The following is an 18679-nucleotide window of genomic DNA, read 5'->3' as shown; positions in this document are numbered from 1 at the left end:
CTGATTTTTATCCCACAAATGAAAGAAGGTTGAAAATTCTGGGTTTAAACAGCATATGAGAAATGAAAATTCACACCCAATATTGCACTTCAATGACTCCGCATTCTGAAAAATGTCATCCTCAGGTTGAATGATGTCTTTTATTATACAAATTGGCCTTCAACAGAAGTGTATGGCTTTCCTGATGGAAACCATTACAGATTTTGTGTAATCAGCCTGATACTTTGAGCACCCGAATAGGAAGAAAAATGAGGCAGAGAGGAAAAGGACAAATAAATGACCATCAATATAAATTTTTTTAATGGCCCTTAAAAAAGCTGGACAGTGCTCCCAATTTTTTTTTGCCGACGGGTTGATATGCTTTATCAGAATGCAAACTAATCACTTGTATCAAACTTTGCTCCAATAAAATGAACTGCATTATTTGTTAAATTAAACTGATTAACAATTTAATTGTGAAATTAGATTTTCTGAAGGTTGAGGTTCTAAATTATGACCTGTGAGGGAAAAGAAGAAAATAATCTCCACACAAAGACCGTTGCTATTGTTTTAGGTAGCATTACCACTGATTTGCAAATCAATGTTATTAATTTTGTCCACAGACAGGCAGTGTACCATCACCCATAAAGTAAGGGAAGAAGATGCTCTGACAGGATTAAGAACCAGACTGCATTCATTAAAACAGGAAAAGTGGCGGAGCACTGTGTTGTGGAAAGCTAGAGCGCTGATTTTGACCATGCACAAAATTGCATTTGAATTGCATTGCAGGAGTTTTTCCACTTCAGTTTTAGTGTACATGTTTTCGATCAGCCCAGACTGCCATAATCACAGTGGCTGGTTTAGGGGCATCAACGGGTTCGTAGTTCATAGGAGGAAAATATGCTCTGAAGTGGCTTATGCAGCTTGCAGGGTAAAGATAACAGTCATAACTTCATGGTCATGGATTACCATTCATTTTTCCAAACCATCAGTAATCACAAAATCTTATTTGCCATCCAAAACACCGGTTTTGTTTCTTTTTAAGGTGTGTACAAATTCTTCTGATTATTTCGCTTTATCAGATATCAATACTGAACTCAGCTCAGGACTGATATCTCACTAGCCCAATAGATTATGTCCTTGTGCCTCTCTCCATGGCGTCCCTCCCCAGGCAGAGTGCAGAAGGTGCTCACCTGGATGCTCCAAATGCTGTGCAGGTAAAGTAGAGCTGCCTGGTCTCAAAGGGAATGAGGAAAGGACACTTGCTGGTCAGCTGCTCACACCAGTCAGGAAGGGCCCCGCTGGCCAGGGCCAGGGGTTCCTGAGAGCCAAACAGGAGACCAAGAGTCACATCCCAGCACACAATAAACACTGTCATTCATTTATAGATTTAGTAAGCCAGCAAAGCAGTTACCAAGACTGCAATTTTCCGATCCAATTTAAATTCAGGCTTCCGGAGGCCTTTAATGGGGGGCTTCGGCCAGTTCATACGCTGCGAATGCCAGTAATTACCTCAATCTGTTGGAGGATTTTAGTGGTGACCTTTTTGCTGGTGAACTCCTCTGGAGAAGCGTTGAACTGAAGATCGTCCACTTCTAAGAGACAGGAAAGTAGCTTGAGGGAAAGCTCAGAACACATATCACACAAACATAATGCAATAACAAAATATGACAGTACTTTTAATGTTCATCAACTACTGAATAGGATATATATAAAATATATCCTAAGACAGAATTACACGGTCCTGCAAGGACAGGATGCCAGAACAGGACTGTGGCCACCTTCAGACAAACTAAAGGCTTCCACATGCTTCAAACAAGCTGCGGCTCGGAATGTCGGAGAGCATTTCAGAGCTCCTTTCCGATGTTCGAATAGGGGATCTGTTTCCAGACTTTTTAGTAACTTTTCGAAACTGACATTCCAAAGTTCGCACCCACTTTCCGCAGCGATTGGCCAGGTGTGCAATGTGCAGAGCAGCTTGGAGAGTTACAATGCAGGAAAAACCTTGTGAAAAGCCGTGTAGACGGGACAAAATCTATATGAATAGTGCATAGTATCAACACCGACAGTTCGTGCACAAAAAACAGTGACACTGGAAAAAAAAAGGGATTCGTATATTCAAGCAATGACTGAAATGACTAAATGACAAATGTAACTAACGTAACACAGCCAGAGGGTCTAGAAGGTATTGTTGTTACAGAGAAACTACTTGTATTGTATTAAATTTATTAAAGCTGTTGGTTAGTTACTGCACCACTCCTCCTTTCTTGCGTCTAAACCAGCACACCCTGCCACTCTCCAGGACCAGGGTTAGCCACTACAGCTCAGGGTTCCCACTCAAATCACATTTATATTTCCTACAACTTTTCAATTGCACTAAGATTAATGTCAGACTTTCAACATCCACCAGAGGTGGACACACATTTGAGACAGATTACCTTCATATATATATTTTTGGCACACAATTCACTCTTCAGTGACAGATAACTCTGTAAAATTACCATACAACCCAGAGAATAATACAATTTGTTAGCACACTGATACTACAAGACCTGACAGTAAGTGACAGCAAGACAGTTATCAAGAAAGAAGGGGAAGGTTTCTTTTGGCCAATTTACTTTTGAGGGACAGTAGAATATGAGGTCAGTGACAGTAACAGTCAAGCCTGTAGTAAGTGTGGCGGGTGCGGTGAGGCTGACCTTCCTGCAGCGAGCGGCCGGTGTGGGCGTCCCCGCCGATGATGAAGAGGATGCGCAGCAGCTGCAGCACGTCCTCCATGCCGCAGGCGCTCTGGCCCGTGCCGGCCTTGGCCTGGGCCGGCTCGCGCAAGGCGCTCAGGATGTCGCAGCTCTGCGTCGCCACCAGGGAGCCGGGGCTGGAGCCTGCGGACCTGCAGCCGTGCTCGCAGAAATCCTGCGGGGACAGGGGCCCGGGTCAGAACGCCGCCGCAAAATCGCAACGCTGCCCTCGCCTACCCAGCACTCGCACATCAACATCAGCACAGGGCTTCACGCAAACAAGGGCGCCTCACGCCCAGCTACTGCATTCTCGCTATTATGGAGGTATATGCATGACAACCCCCCCCCCCCCCCAAAAACAAACAAAAAAAAAAACCCCAAAAAAAACTAAGTAAAAGAATCTCACGTCACAGTCTAATCAATTCATGGAAACGCATTACAGCCATAAGTCACTCAAGTTAAGTGGGACAGGAACAGTCATTTAACAGGCTACACAAGCGACAGTCAAGCAAGAAGAAAAAAAAAATCATTCAAAACACAAGGGAAAAAAAAAATGTATATATATGTATGCACATCTGATGCCGTTCTATACCTTGTATGCAGCTATGAGCTGAGAACAATTTCTGTTTTTCCTAATACTTTTATTAGTGCCGGTTAATTTCCAGTGGCGCAGGAAAGACGAGTCTGCATTCTTCTGCATGTAGGTTATCAAGTCATTCTTTGGTAATTCATCAGTGCCAAGGTACTGTTCCACATGCTCTACAGACCAGCAACCCTACAATAGGAAGAGCCAAGTGTTGGTCTTTCCTGATTGTAAAGTCTCACGCAATAGACATGCAGTAGAATAGGATTTCCACTAAGAGGCCCATGCAATTACCACAAATATCACTGTAACATATTTTATTGTCTCTTGCTAAAGGTTAGTGATGTCTCGGTCTATCAGAAAGGAGCATTAACACATTTAAAACAGCCACAGAAATTAACAGCCAAGAGTAAATGGGTTGGGGGAGAGGGGCAAAGGAAATTGATAGTTACCATTTTCCCACTTTCTTTCTCTTTGTCAGAATCCTTCATTTCTCTGTACATTATCCTACAAAACATAAAAGCCCAGTCATAAGTGCCTGTGAAACATACCAACAGCAAAAAATAAGACAAAATAAATACTTGTAATAAAATCATTTTCCTGAATAAACCAGTTTCTATCATGCTGCAACTTTAAAAAACTACGATCAGGTCAAGAGCCCAATAATTGTAACACTTCCTGTTGTGTTTATGAGGTGACTAAGGGACGTGGATGTTCACGTGTACATACGTGTACGTGGGCTCCCAGACGCGCCGGAGTTTGTCCGATTTGACGCTCCCATTGCAGGAGAGCTGCAGCAGTTTCTGTACATAGTAGAAGATGGTGGACTTGTAATTGGAGAGGGGCAGCTCCACCTCTCGGGTGGTGCCAAGGCCGGACACTTTCAGGACGAGGGCCAGATGGGGCGAGGGGGCACACTCCACCTCCTCCTGCACCTCAGAGCGAGGGGTACCTGTAAAGAAGACACAGCTGGTCAGGTGGCCCCCCCCTGCTGTGCTCTCCATGTGAAACCAGGGTGCCGCTGACCCCGTCCCTATCACACCTGACACCTTACAATAAATTTATTTTATTTATGCAGGAACAATCATCTCCATTACTACCCTTAAGCTGTGTATGCCATTGTGCATGTATAAACATTCATTTTAGCACCATTCGCAACATAGGCCTCAGTAATTGAGCAACACCTATAAAACAATATAAAGATCAGACCAAAGACTAAATATAAAGCTGCTATCAGAGAAGTGTGGCCATATTTTATGGCATCATAACCTCCTTTGATAACTTCTAATAATCCCAGTAGCACATTATTACCCATCATGTTGACATGATTAACAGCATCTCCTTGTTGACCATTTAAGTGCTTTTCAAGAAATGTAAAGCGGTACATACTACATTTAGGACAGGGACAAATTTGTTCTCCCAAATCTTCAAACCCATAAAAAGTTAAAAGTTAAAACCAATGGTCTGTCCCTAAGTCAGGCTATTTTTAACAATACATTACACCCACCAGCCTATTGCTTTAATGGCTGGTTTGTGGACAAAACTACTATTTTCAGAATAATGCTAAATGGCAGTTAGCCATTGGCCTGTGAACATCAAGAATTCCTAACCAAGCAGACTAAAAATAGAAATACATCAATAGAAATACATCTATACGCCTCCCTTCAAAACATCCTAAAATATACTGACACCTAAAAGCTACTAGGAGTAAACCAGCGTTTGTCATAGCACAGACAACGTACTGGTACCTGGTGGAGGTATCTCCAAGTCGGTGGTTTGCTGGACGTTGGTCCTGCCTGGTCGGGGGTCAAACGCGGGGACAAGAGCAGAGAACTGACGCTTGAGCACGAAATCGTCGTCCCAGGTCCTGCGCCGGCCCCCTTTAGTTTCATACTCCTCTTCCTCCTGCAGCGAGACAGTGAAGTGTAAGACCCTCCAACAAGCATTCAGCCAGACACACTGCCTGCTAAGACCCCTTTGTGGGCCAGCCAGCAAGACCACACGCAGTCTCTGCCTACCTTGCCTGACTCTCGCACAAAACAGATGCGGTGAAATCGAGGTTCTATTGTTTTTTTGGGTAAAGACAGGAGTGTGAGAGTCTCGAAGTGTATGCATGTGCAGGTGGTTTTTTTCTGTTCTCAGACAGAAATAATAAGTGTCTTTCAGAATGTGCTAACTTTGGCTTGGACTAAAGAACAGTTGCCTGTTTTCTCAAACCACCATGGTGCTTTAGTCATGTTTTGACAAACTCACACATCACTTAACCAACCGGGCATCACAAATTCAATCTGCATTCTCATAGTAAGCATCCATAATCTCTGAAATCTTACTTTACTTGATGAAAGCCAAATGCTTTGTGTATTCCTCTCTCAAGTTTTGGGAGCTCAATCATGTCTGTCAGCCCTACTGCAGATGGCCATGGATACAGTGTACTGACAAATGTCTCCATTGCCAATGATGGTTATAGCTGGCTATATCCGTTTGGCTCAACGCATAGCTATATGGGAGAAATAAACCATGGTGCCGCTGACACACTGAGAACAGGTCACGTGTCATTTCTTGTGAACCAAGGCTACGAGTCCTGATTCTTTCTCCGGAGTGTGGTTATACTGATGGGAAAAAGACACTTTTAGAACTTCTGCACACAGCCAAGTGCCTAAAAGCAGTAAGTGACAATGGGTGAAATGCAGCAGCTGCACTTCTAAAGTGTGATTAAACACAGGGGGTGTGGCAGATTTATAGTGTTTCCCTTCAGTTGCATTTCCCCATTGTAGGTTGAACTGAGTGACTTGGCTCAACCATGAGCTGGCGTATGCGCTCTTGTCTTTTGATATGTTAATCGATGTTTGACTAATTTTTATTTATTTAGCCACAACATTCCAGAATTATTACACCACTACTGAATTTGTCTAGCAGTGTGTATGTGGGAATTATCATCTTGGAATATGGGGACATCATGAGGGTTTTCAACAGTTTGGAGTCATCAACAGTGTTTGGACTACAGGGTGAACAGGTCTTGGAAAAACAGCCACATATTCCTTGGCTGTTAGGCAACCATGCAGCGCGATCATGGGAGCAATAAGATGGCTGCCCACACCATTACAGGCCTACCACTATGTTTAACAGTAACAGGCAATAAGGATTGAAGGCTTCCTTTAGTTTTCTACAAACATAAATGCATCCATGTCTGAAAAGAGTAAAAGACGTCTCCTCAGACCATATTACTTCTGTCCATCGTTCAAGGGTCCAGGTTTTGTGCTCCTTAACCAAGTCACACATCTTTGTGTATTACCCCCTACCATAGATGGCTCTACCTGAAGCTCAAAACATTCCGTTTTTGTTGAAACTGGGTTACAGAGAAATTGATTAAATTCTGTGGTCAGTTTCGGGGTGTTCAGCAGCTATACTCTGAAGTGTCTGTCCGTCCCTGTGAGCAGCCACTGTTCAACTTTGCCGATGCAGTTTATGTTTGGAATGTTGCCTTCATTTTGGATACCGTTACCTTTGCCAACATTAAATAATTCATAATTTTTTGTGACCAAAGTCCCTGCAATTTGAGCGCAGAATATTTGGGCTCTTAGAAACCCTGTAGTTACCTCATGCTGCTTTGGAAAACCATGTATCAACCTGCTAATTGCCATACCTCTTTTATAGCTGACATACTGCCAATTGGCATTCCGCTTAATGACTCATCTGTGTAGGTGCAGTTGTAATTGTGAATTAATTACTTTAATATCCTTTTTCATGTGGTTTCCTTTATTTTCACTAACCCCTATTCATACATAGTACGTGTGTGCAAGCGTGTATGTGTGTGTGCATATCACTGTAAGGCTAAGGAGCTGCATGCAGCTCATAGAACCCCAACTGGTGGCTTGCAATACTTCTACAGCTGATGCAGGAGAGTGGAGACGAGTGTGTACTCTCCTCTGAAGCATCGCAAGCTGCTCCTTTTCACCTCTATAGCCCACAAGCATGAGCCAGTGAAAGCAGCTTCAACTGCAGACAACCATCGGTACCTGATCGACCAACAGGGGGCACTAGAGAGCGATGAGACCCAGCCAACTGAACCTTCCATAACCCTGGGCAATGCTACCACCGCTTATGCTTCGCTCTGCGGTGCTACTGGCCACAGTAGCCACTGTAATGGTCAGGATTTGATCACAGACCATGGAGCCCATCCATACGCGAGAACGGTGCCTGGATGTGGATTCCTACAGAATGCAGAAATGCAGGAATCTCACCAGAACCTCCTCATACTCCGGATCCTCCTGATTGTCATCCTCGTTCTCGTCCTCGTCCTCGTCCGGCTCAGGAAGGTCTTCCTCATCGTCCAGCTCAGCCAGCAGTGTGTTGGCACGGCAACTGTCCAGGAAGTCTGCAGTAGGGAGGGGCAGGGATTGTGAGGATTCCGCATGGGTGCAAGGGCAGTGGCATCTTAATATTAAAACAAGTAAGGGAGGGGGGAAGGTGTGGGGAGGGTAGTTAATGGGTCAAACAAATCTCGAGAAAGAGGTGTTAGGCAAAAGGAATGTTAAGAGTGTATGTGTGGGGAGGAGGGGGTGGGGGGTAATTGAAATAGTTGGTATAATTCTAATATAGCCTACCATAGAGGGAAAACTCAGCCTCCTGACCTGTGTCGCTCTCACTAGAAGTGGAAGTCAGGCTGGTCGTCAGCGTGTTACTGAGCAACTGGCCAACGGACAAACCTGTGGTTGCCGTGGCTACATTATTGCTGCTGGTTACTATGGAAGTGGACATTGTAACGGTGGAGGTGGTACCAGTGGTTGTGAGGTTAGGAAAGCTCTGAGCACCCATGAGAGGAGAAGCTGCAAACAAAACCGAAAATGCAATTAGTTTCAAAACAGAAAAAAAAGCCAGTATTAAAACTGAATTAAACAAAACCTCCATGCTCTGCCACAACACACTGCTTCAACATTCAAGCCTTCAATGAGCACCTTAGGACCACAGGGAAGAAGTGGTGCTTTAAACATCATACTGCATCAAACACTGTTAGTTGGCAATTGTATCTGCACACGCTCAGATAAGGGGCATGTCACAGCAGTGATGCGGGCTGTGATGGGAGGAGCACACACTCTGGAAGAAAAAGGGCAGGGCAGCCAGGAGGCACACAGAGGGCGGAGAGCTGTGCGTGACCTTCACAACTGTCCCGGCGTGTTTCCTGAGCTTCACCTATTTCCACTGAGGGGACTTTGGCAAAGTCACTGCACTTTCACCACTAGTATGTGCTTAAAGCGGATTAAAGGAAAAATCCAACAAATTCTGTTAAATGCGTAGGTTGATACTGACTTGACAGCTTAATAGTAGTAGTATAACACACACCAAATGTAACTTGATTTCTTTTAACAATAGTCGTGCTTGGAAAAAGAGGTCTTTTGATTTGCCACTGTAATGCAATTCTTGTCAAATGTTTCATCATCTCATCATAGACAATGACAGTGAACTACTGGAGCTTGAGGCCAGGAGCTGTGCAAAGACAAAGCTTTCAAGCCAAAGCTTAAAAAGGGTGCATCATGTTGAGAAGCCAGGTTGTTCAGGGCAAATACCAGCACATCTATATATGATTCACGAAATTTGAGAGCACAAACGGCAAAGTACATGTCATCTGGAGAAATTTTTACAACTTTTTGAGAGAGGTCTTATAATGTTGTGCATTAAGTATCTTGCTCTGAGCAATTGTATTTTTGCCAATAGAAGTAATATCATTTTATGGATAAATATTTCCATTTAGCTGCACACCACTAATGGTTTTATTACGTGTGCAGTGAGTTGCGCTGGCTGATGATCATTTCAAACCAGCCAAGAGGTGATCTGTGGATAAGACTGAAATGGAGTCACGGAGCTCAGAGAGGAGGCAGCCGTGCCCGCCGAGCCGAGATGCGCACAGGAAGTGACCGCGCCCACCGGGGAGGGCGCTGGAGCGCGAGGCCGGGTACTCACTGGCAGTGCTCATGACGTTGCGGCCCAGGGTGTTAGTGTTGTTGTCGCTGCTGGAGCGGCTCAGGTTCATGTTGTTGGTGGCATTGGTGCGGGACATGTTGGGCGCTCGGCGCACAAACGACTCCATGAGGCTGGCTTCGCGGGAGGAGAGGTTGGGCACGCTGGCGCTGGAGCTCATGGGCGCGCCCGCGGCCAGCAGGGAGCTGACCGACAGGCGGGCGCTGGCCGCCGAGCACAGGGGCCTCTGGGAAGGCGTGTCCTTGCTGGAGGACTCCGAGACCGAGCTGACGTCCGGCGAGCTCACGCTGACTAGTCCCATGGAGATGGCGGCCGGGTCGGCGGCCGGCCGGAGGGTGCCGTCCGGCTTGCGCTCGGCGCCGTCGCCGCCCGTGTCGGCCGTTAACGTGCTGGTGCTGGAGGCGGAGCCCGCCTCCGCCGAGGACAGCACCACTATGGGCTCCTGGCTCTCGGCCCCTGGGGCCGCCCCCCCGGGGCCCCCCCCCTGCTCCAGCAGGCCCTCGGCCCGCCGCTCCAGCTTGGCGGAGCTCAGACTGATATCGCTGCTGCTGGCCACGCTACACACGGAGCTGCTACTGCCCTTCCGGCTGGAGGAGCTGGCCCCCGCCCCCGAAGAGGAGCCCCCCTTGTCTGGACAGTTATTTTTCCCCAGGCTGCTCCAGGACTGCGCTGTGCCTGAAACAGTGGATGAGACAGGTTTGGGTGACGGCGCAGACTCAGGGTCGTACCCTGGCGCAAGCTTGAGGTCAAATTTTCCTTCTGCACCCATACGGTAAGAGTTTGAGCCACCAGCATCCCAGGTGACATCAATCCACCCTGGAAAGGGACATGAGTTTGTGAGACCCAGCAGAGAGCAGACAGCAGCAAGTCAAGACAGCAGTACTGTTCCACACTGGACCAGACGCATCGTTTACAAACAAAACTCAGCGTCGGAGCCAGATTCAAGCTAAGTGTGCATATTTATATTTGTGAATTTAGACTAAATCGTCTGGTCCAGGTGAATCAATGAGATAGAAACATGAGTTACAGAAAATGACAAAAAAAAGAAAAGAAAAAAAAAAGAAAAAAAAAGCCAAGTAGAATTTTTTGCAAACGCCAAGCTAAAAGCCACTTAGAAAGGAACTGAGGGATAATTCTGTCAATGTAAATATACAATAGCAATGGAGTCCATAAAAGTGCTTGCAAATTGTGACATCAACATGCACTTAGCTGATTGATGGAGACATTTGGTTAAAAGAGTTTAACACATTGCAATGTGACTGCCCAAAGATCCAGCTGCAATGTAGAAAATGCTTATATATAAATATTGAAAATGTTACCTGTTAAGTTGGGGGTGAAGGGGGTGGGGGGGCAGGGGAGAGGGTGAGAGCACCTCAAAATATCAGACTAACAATAAGAAAAAGTGACAAGTTTGCAAGTTAAGTAAAAATAAATATTTAAAGGATGAAAAAGTGATTTATGAAATATGTGAAAAGGTTTAATACAGTCATTACTATGGATTGCCCTTTGTCATATCATGCTGGAAGAGCAAGAGGAGAAAGAGCGTAACATAATGCAGTCAGACAAACACTGATAAGACTGAAATCTGAGGGACAGTCACCGATTAGGCACTCTTGATTATGTAAAACTTCTTCCTGCTTCACATAAAAAGGTGTCCTATTTCAACAAGACAGACACTGACACAGTAAAAAGTAAGCATTGCTCAGGACAGTATCAACATGATCAGAAATGTGTGACCATGTAGAGAGAATAAAAACCTGCATGATACCCCCAGTCACCACACGCATACTTTTCTCTCATTGTGCCTGTTTTATTAGGCTGGACAGAACACCCCTCCCCCCCAAGACTCCTCAAAGCATGCAAATGCACTTGATGGTCACAATTTGTGCTTTAACTCGCTGCCTGCCTGCTGCCGACTCCATTGATTCTGATAAGACTTATTGAGCCCCACCCCATCAGCTCAAGGAGATGTAATGCATTCCTGCTCTACAAGCCAAGGCAGGAGCAATCTGACTCTTTACTAATCATCTGCCCTTAGCTTGGGTGGGTGAGAGAGGAATGGACCAGACTACACTGGTCAATTCACCAGCGAAGCCCTGGGGACACTGCAGCCAAAAGCAGAAGGGGGTGGGGGGCAAACCCACTAAAATCTAGAAATGAGCAAGGAGTGAGCTAGAATGGCCTGGGGCACTGGTCTATAACGCAGCTGTTACATCATTTGAAAAATGGCTTTTTACATCCTGAGCGGGGGAAGCCGCGTGTGCAAGCTTCACGCCACCAGCTACACACACGTACACGCACACACACACACACACACAAACACACGCGTGTGCACGCACGCACGCGCAGTGTTCGGTCCGGGGGGCTCACCGTTGTGGGCCTCCCCTGTGACGGTGCCCTCCCCTGCTGGGTTGCCATCCTGGTCCCTCCACTTCCAGTCGATGCCGCGCACCACGCGCGCTCCGGGTACGATGTACTTCATCACCTGGGAGCGGAAGAGGCGTCTCTGCCTGCGAAGATTGGCCTCCGCCTCCTTCACCGCTTTCCCTGTGTGTGTGTGGGGGGGAGGGGGGGGGGGGTGGGACTCATGTCAGCCACACACAATCCCCCAAACACACAACTCTGGAGACTCCGATACACACGGGTGAAGAGGTGTAAATTTTAACTACATAAAATTAGATTTTACATTTTACAACTTACAATACTATGCGGTGCCTACATGCACTATCAGGGCCGTGCACAGATTTGTTTTGGAGGGCATATGCTCAGAATAAAAAGGGCCCCTGTGGTAATCTACAGTATACAATTGCTGCAGCCAAAAGGACACTTTTGTCCTATCTGTACACAATCCAATACACTATGATGAATACAAAATAATAATTAAATTTACCCACATGATAAAAGTATTATAGGAAATCACATACACTGCCTGGCCAAAAAAAAGCTGCACACTCTAATATTTCGTTGGACCGCCTTTAGCTTTGATTACAGCGTGCATTTGTCATGGCAGTGTTTCGACAACCTTATGCAACGTCACAACATTTATTTCCGTCCAGAATTGCATTATCTTGTATTGACGACAGGAGAGTTGAACCACTCCGTAAAGTCTTCTCCAGCACATCCCAAAGACTTTCAATGGGGTTAAGGTCAGGACTCTGCGGTGGCCAATGCATGTGTGAAAATGATTCCTCTTGCTCCCAGAGCCACTCTTTCACAATTTGAGCCTGATGCATCTTGGCATTGTCGTCCTGGAATATGCCCGTGCCGTCAGGGAAGAAAAAATTGATTGATGGGGTAACCAGGTCATTCAGTAAATTTAGGTACTCAGCTGACTTCATTTTATTGCTGAGCCTAGACCTGACCAATTGAAGCAACCCCAGATCATAACACTGCCTCCAGAGGCTTGTACTGTGGACACTGTCCAAAAAAAATCCAAACGGCGACTTTTATTTGGCCAGGCAGTGTATATCTTTAATTAAATATTTTAAAAAATGGTTATATGCCACTCATTCTATACAGGACATGATTACCATCAGGCGAGATGGACAGATGATCTACAAAATAGTGTGTGCAAAGGTTTGGAATCCTACCTGCCCTGCATGAGAGACACAAATGCATGCTTATGAATTTGTGATTAGTTCAGTTTATTCAGATCTTCAGTTTGCCATTTCATGGTATGAACAAGATTTTTTGTATAGCAAAGCTGCTAAGATTAGACCAGCCATCCTGAAATAAAATGTTATGAAACACTAGCATGACCAACACCTGAAACCTGACCATGCGTCAACATGAGGGCAATCTGTATCCTCAAATATAAATACATTGAGCTAATGGCAGAGTACATTTCCAATTGTATGAGAACTGAATTATATGCTATTGAACTCTACAGCCCCTTGGTACACTAGATAGCCAAAAGTATGTGCACACCTGACATCCAACATCTCACCCAAAATTATGAACATTAATATAGAGTTGGTCCTCCCTTTGCAGCTATAACAACCTCCACTCTTCTGGGAAGGCTTTAACATAACATAATCAAGTAGAGAATATCATACGACTTGTTATAATCAAAACACTTGGTAGCTTCTTCTAAGAATACCAGAAGGTTTGTCAGACATGACCTTCCCTTACGAAAACCATGCTGGCTATCCCTTAGGATGTTGCTATTTTTAAGAAATACTTCCTAATGATAGATTCCAGTATTTTACATGTGATGCAAGTTAAACTTACAGGCCTGTAGTTTCCTGGATCAGTACGGCCCCCTTTCTTATATATTGGTATTATATTACCTCGCTTGTAGTCCTCAGGTATTTCTCCAGTTTCTAAGGGCTGTCTAAAAATATCTGCCAGTGGTTTAAAAATGATCTCAGCTAACTCTTTGAGTACTCTTGGGTATATGCCATCAGGACCTGCAGCCTTGTTTGTCTTTAGTTTGAGTATTCATGCAGTACTTCTTTATACTCTATTTCAATCTCTGATAAGACTTTCTGAGTACTGAACATGCCTTCCAGTTTATTAGTAACCTCTTCTCTAGTAAAACTCTCAACAAAATAACTTATATTACATGTTGGAGAACAGCTGCAGGGATTTGTTTCTATTCATTCAGAAGTAATGTATGTATATATGCATTTGTCAGGTCCTTGAAAAGTACTAAATTTGTAATGTGGATCCCGATACAATAACATATTTCTAATTTGTGTCCCAATATTAAAAAATGTAAGAACCAATGCTGTATGCTACTGTTCATGCTGTCTGGTGCAAACTAAAATGTGTTTGTTTTAATACCATTAGTTCCTTTGCCATTTATTAATTACTGCTCCAACTGCTCTTAGTGGTTATAGAAATAAATATACTTCCCATTTGAATTTCCAGCAGCATAGAGCCGCAACGACGGAGGAAATGCACCCAATGGAGAGCATGCTCAGCTGAGAATGTGTGTATGGCCTCACAGGGACACTACCTCACGTAGCGGGTCCTCACAGATGCCACTGACAGTAAAAATGTGTGTGTGGCCTCATGGGGACGCTAGCTCGCGTAGCGGGTCCTCAGAGATGCCACTGACAGTGAAAATGTGTGTGTGGCCTCATGGGGACGCTAGCTCACGTAGCGGGTCCTCACAGATGCCACTGACAGTGATAATGTGTGTGGCCTTGTGGGGACGCTAGCTCCCGTAGCGGATCCTCACAGATGCCACTGACAGTGAGAATGTGTGTGTGACCTTGTGGGGACACTAGCTCCAATAGCTGGTCTTCGCAGATGCCACTGACAGAGAGAATGTGTGCGTGGTCTTGTGGGGACGTATGCTCACCCAGTTGGTCCTCACAGACGCCACTGACAGTGCCGTACAGCTCCAGCCCCGACAAGGACAGGTAGTGAGTCTGTCCGCTTGCGTTCTTCCCCATCTGCCTGATGCGAATGTGCCTCCAGCCCTGCTTCTCGTCTTTGGAAGGGTCCAGAGGCCACGTCGCTGTAGACCTGGAGGACGCAGGCGAAAACAGCTCCAGTTTACAGCAGTAAGGTCAGGGCTGCAGTGCGCTGTGTGAGGCAGATTGTGAGGCACAAGGCTTCCAAAACCTTCAGGATGCACCAAAGTTTGCATGGCCTTTAATGTATATACAAGCCATTTACAAATTTACATGTTGTAAAGACGCTTGCTGATGGAGAAAGCGGCAGTGTAGTATAATGGGTAAGGAGCTGGTCTTGTAACCTAAAGGTCACAGGTTTGATTCCCGGGTAGGACAACGCTGCTGTACCCTTGAGCAAGGGTAGAAAAGCATGTATGTGGCAACAGCTGTGCCGGGCCCCAGTTCACCCCCCTCTTTCACCGCAACAAAGTAAGAAACAGACGGTGGCTTGCAAAAATTATCGACAACCCCATCGTCAGTCTGATTTACAACCCTTGTCACACTTCTCATTTTTGCTGTGCTAAAGGCTCAGAACCCAACGAACCCTGCGATAGGTTGAGCGAAAGTCACACGTGCTCTCCGATGTTCAGCTCCGTGCTGGGAGCTTGACGAGATGCGCAACCTACCCTGGCTCATTCAGGCTGCAGTCGTCCACGTGGGTGTACAGGGTCATCCAGTTCTGGCCGTCCTTGGACACCTGGAAGACCCAGTTGCGGAGGGCGGAGCGGCCGTAGCCACGGGCGTGCCGCAGGGTGTAGGCCGAGGGGATGACCCACAGGCCCAGGTCGATGGCGAACCAGGCGTTCTTGTCGTCGTTGGTGTGGCAGTTGAGAGCAGAGCTGTCCCGGCTGAGGATGTCCTCCAAACGTCCGTAGGGCAGGTTCCGGCCCTCTGATGAGGTCACCACTACGAGCCCGTAGGCCGCAGGGTTCACCCATTCATACGCAGTTCTGCAATGGGGGATATCATTACTCACTCGCTACAGTAAATAACAAGGGAACAAAATGCAAATTTAAAAATGGAAAAACCAGGGTGAATTTTTGATAAGAAATGTAGAAGTCTACTACACTAGAGGCTTCCTAATGGCAATGTGAATGGAAAAAATCACAAATGTAACAACATGTTATGCACAGAACTCGTTTTAGCTAGAGCAGGCATCCTACTGGGTCAATAAAGTGGCTGGCTAACTGTCAATAACATTACTCCTAAAGTTAATTCATTTTCAAACGCATTTAAAGTTAATTGGATAATTAAATGGTCAAATGTATTCAGTAGCTGCACGTGCTTTAAGTAGAAACCAAGTCTTTTTCAGGTTCAGGTTCCACAGCTATTAGCACTGATTATTATTCACCACATCATTATTAAAGGGCAATTAACTCTCCTAAAAAGGAAAACTGAATGAACCGACTTGTAGGTAGTTATCTGTGAGGGAACAGTTGCTACCAAACCATGGTGTCTCATTGCGATGCGTGACCAGAAAGCCGCTTCTCACAGTCTCCAAAAACGAAGAAGCTGCTCCAAAACCGGGCTCAACGGCAGCGAGTGCGAAGCCTTACTTTGCGTTAGTGCCGATCCAGTAAACGATCCCGTTCTCATCGAAGTCGTGCTGGTGCCTGAATGTAAACATTTGGCCTTCACGCAGCTTCCTGACGAAGATGAAGGACGATCTGTCGAAGTCGTACCATTGCTTAGCCACCTGTGGACACGGCAAATTTAGAGGTAAACCGCATAGCTGTTGATGTACAAATAATGTGATATACAATAAGTTGCCCCTGGATAGGGGAATCTCGATCAAAACGATGACAAATAAAAATGGAAGTACAGGTTTGTGTAGAGAGGACAGATGAGTAATACGAGAGAAAAGGAAAATTACGGAAGGTGTGAGGGGAAAGTAGGAAACGAGAAAACAGTGTGAAAAGGAGAAAGTGAAAATAAGAGGTGAGAGGGAGGGGATGAGTGGGAGGGTGAGAATTAAGGGGAGGGAGAGAAGACGGTCACCATTTTGAGTAAGTACTGCTCCAGTGACTCCACGGTGGCCAGAGGTTCCATCTTCAGCATCCTGCCAGTGCGATCGATCAGAGCGGTCTCACCAGGAGCCCTCTCCAGGCGGAACCGCAGCCTCCGGGTCAGAATCTGAAGGGTTAAAAATGCAACAATCAATTAAAGTAACTGGAGGACACTGCCTGATCAACCCCAAGACCTCAAACACTAAGATCAATTTATTAAATGGAGAGATTCCATGCCATATCTCATTCTGAAAACTCTGACTAAATAAGCTGCATACTTCCATGCAGCTGCAAACTGGAAACCCCACAAAATCACAAAGGGGTTATAGCTGCTCTGTCTCAATTCAAACATTTTCCCATTTCCATAACAACAAATTTACAAATCAAATGACCTGCAGGTTGTACGTGGAGCCTGGTGTGTCATAGAGATGAAGAGGTAGCCTTTCGATGGACTCCAGAACTGCTATCAGCTTTCGGATTAAGGCAACTGCGGGTCGGCTGGAAGAATAAGATGTAAGGAATGATCTCAAACAGGCCATCAAGTCTTAATGAGTAAAAGCAATCGAGTAGCATCCAATCAATTACCTTTCGTCATCTTCGTTTTCACTGAAAGCAGTTTTAAATACATTTATTCTTTCCATCAATGGCTTACAATCATGTTTCACATCGAGGTCCACACTCTGTCAGAGAGAGATGGAAAACAGCAGCAGTTAGTACCAGCACTGCTGAATGGCTTGAAACGGCACACTGGCAGTACGGGTACTTACATTGTTGAGGACTGTAAAAAGTGCTTGCACCAGGCCACTGCTACACATTTCGTAGGGAGAAATCGTGTTTTCATCCTTCAGGACCACAATCAAATTCTCCAGAGCAGTTTTCATCAGGTCTCGCCATGTGTTCTCCCCCTCAATACACTGCAAAAAGCGGCACAGGATAATGATGAACCATCACCTGCCTACCCATGCGTAAGCACTTTGTAACTCTAGGAATTCAAGCTAAGGGAATTTGCCAGTTGTTCAAACGCTCATTTTATTAAATTAATTTTTTTGGAATGCACGATACAGAAAATGGTACAGGACTGATATCAGATATTTGCATGGTCACAATGGTTAGTACCAGTAACCCACACTGTAGAAACACTGAATGGCTAAAAATGTAACACCATCCAACAAATGAACACAAATACTGAAAGGAGGGCTACAGATCAGAAGCAGGGAAAAAGGGAAGAGAAGCCATGGGATGAAAAATAAGGACTAGGAAGACCAAAAAGTCAAAACTGGACCAAAAAAAGAGCTATTTCTATGAGAAAGTACCGATTATGCAATATATAGGTAATGGAGGGACCTGAAGAGGCAACTCTTTGGTGTTGCCTAAAGTTTTAAATTATTCAATGGATTTAACAGATTAAACTCCACTGTCTTTTAGCTAGCCACATACACAACCAAAAGGAAAGAGAAGGCTATAGCCTGATAATTCAAGAAAACTAGGACTACTGCCCAGTGAATAATTCAGATAACTGATAAGCTTGTTAAACAGGGAATATAAACAGGAAACTGCCATTCTTACATGCCCCTCATAGATAATACCCTCGCTGCATGTGCATATGTCTATATGACAGTATATTTACATGCAATCTTATGTTTAGCATCAGAACAAACATTTTGATAAATCTAGATTTAGCACAGCACAGCCAGGGCAGGAAAAGCAGGAGAACATAAAGAGTGTACGATACTCAGAAGAGGTGATGGGAACAGATTTTAAGGTCTGCCAGTAGCAGAGCATGTGAGCGGAGTAGAGTATATGCAATCTGAGCGCAGTGCGGAGTGTGATTACAAGCAGTCAGCCTTTCCCCTCTATCTTTATGATTAAATTAGCAGTTTTGAGCAGTACCTTTTTTCTGTGAGCGGTGAGCGATTTTGGAGTGGAGCGGAAAGAAGGACATGGAACCAGGGGGCAGATTGTAAACCGGCTCATGATTAAGAAGTGACATTT

The 18679-nt window shown here is 45.3% G+C and overlaps 1 protein-coding gene across 7 annotated transcripts in view; it reads right to left on the bottom strand.

Moving 5' to 3' along the window:
• The window catches only part of hectd1 (HECT domain containing 1), a 58009-nt gene that overhangs the window by 9315 nt on the left and 30015 nt on the right, over positions 1-18679 (bottom strand). For 2 of the 7 annotated variants that reach the window (XM_064336044.1, XM_064336055.1), the window contains exons 17-34: positions 17455-17601; positions 17273-17367; positions 17080-17185; positions 16680-16814; positions 16238-16377; positions 15308-15631; positions 14585-14751; positions 11647-11823; positions 9259-10092; positions 7905-8126; positions 7542-7675; positions 5049-5205; positions 4030-4252; positions 3753-3807; positions 3310-3492; positions 2679-2892; positions 1492-1574; positions 1173-1300 (exon numbers count right to left, since the gene is read on the bottom strand). In XM_064336044.1, coding sequence (XP_064192114.1) covers positions 1173-1300; positions 1492-1574; positions 2679-2892; positions 3310-3492; positions 3753-3807; positions 4030-4252; positions 5049-5205; positions 7542-7675; positions 7905-8126; positions 9259-10092; positions 11647-11823; positions 14585-14751; positions 15308-15631; positions 16238-16377; positions 16680-16814; positions 17080-17185; positions 17273-17367; positions 17455-17601 — 3524 coding nt within the window. The remainder of the gene's footprint in view (positions 1-1172; positions 1301-1491; positions 1575-2678; positions 2893-3309; positions 3493-3752; positions 3808-4029; positions 4253-5048; positions 5206-7541; positions 7676-7904; positions 8127-9258; positions 10093-11646; positions 11824-14584; positions 14752-15307; positions 15632-16237; positions 16378-16679; positions 16815-17079; positions 17186-17272; positions 17368-17454; positions 17602-18679) is intronic. The other 5 variants (XM_064336064.1, XM_064336072.1, XM_064336081.1 and 2 more) reach the window with 3 other exon arrangements.

Source organism: Anguilla rostrata, chromosome 1, assembly GCF_018555375.3.
Source record: "Anguilla rostrata isolate EN2019 chromosome 1, ASM1855537v3, whole genome shotgun sequence".
NCBI lineage: Eukaryota > Metazoa > Chordata > Actinopteri > Anguilliformes > Anguillidae > Anguilla > Anguilla rostrata.
This window is presented reverse-complemented; position numbering and strand designations above follow the sequence as displayed.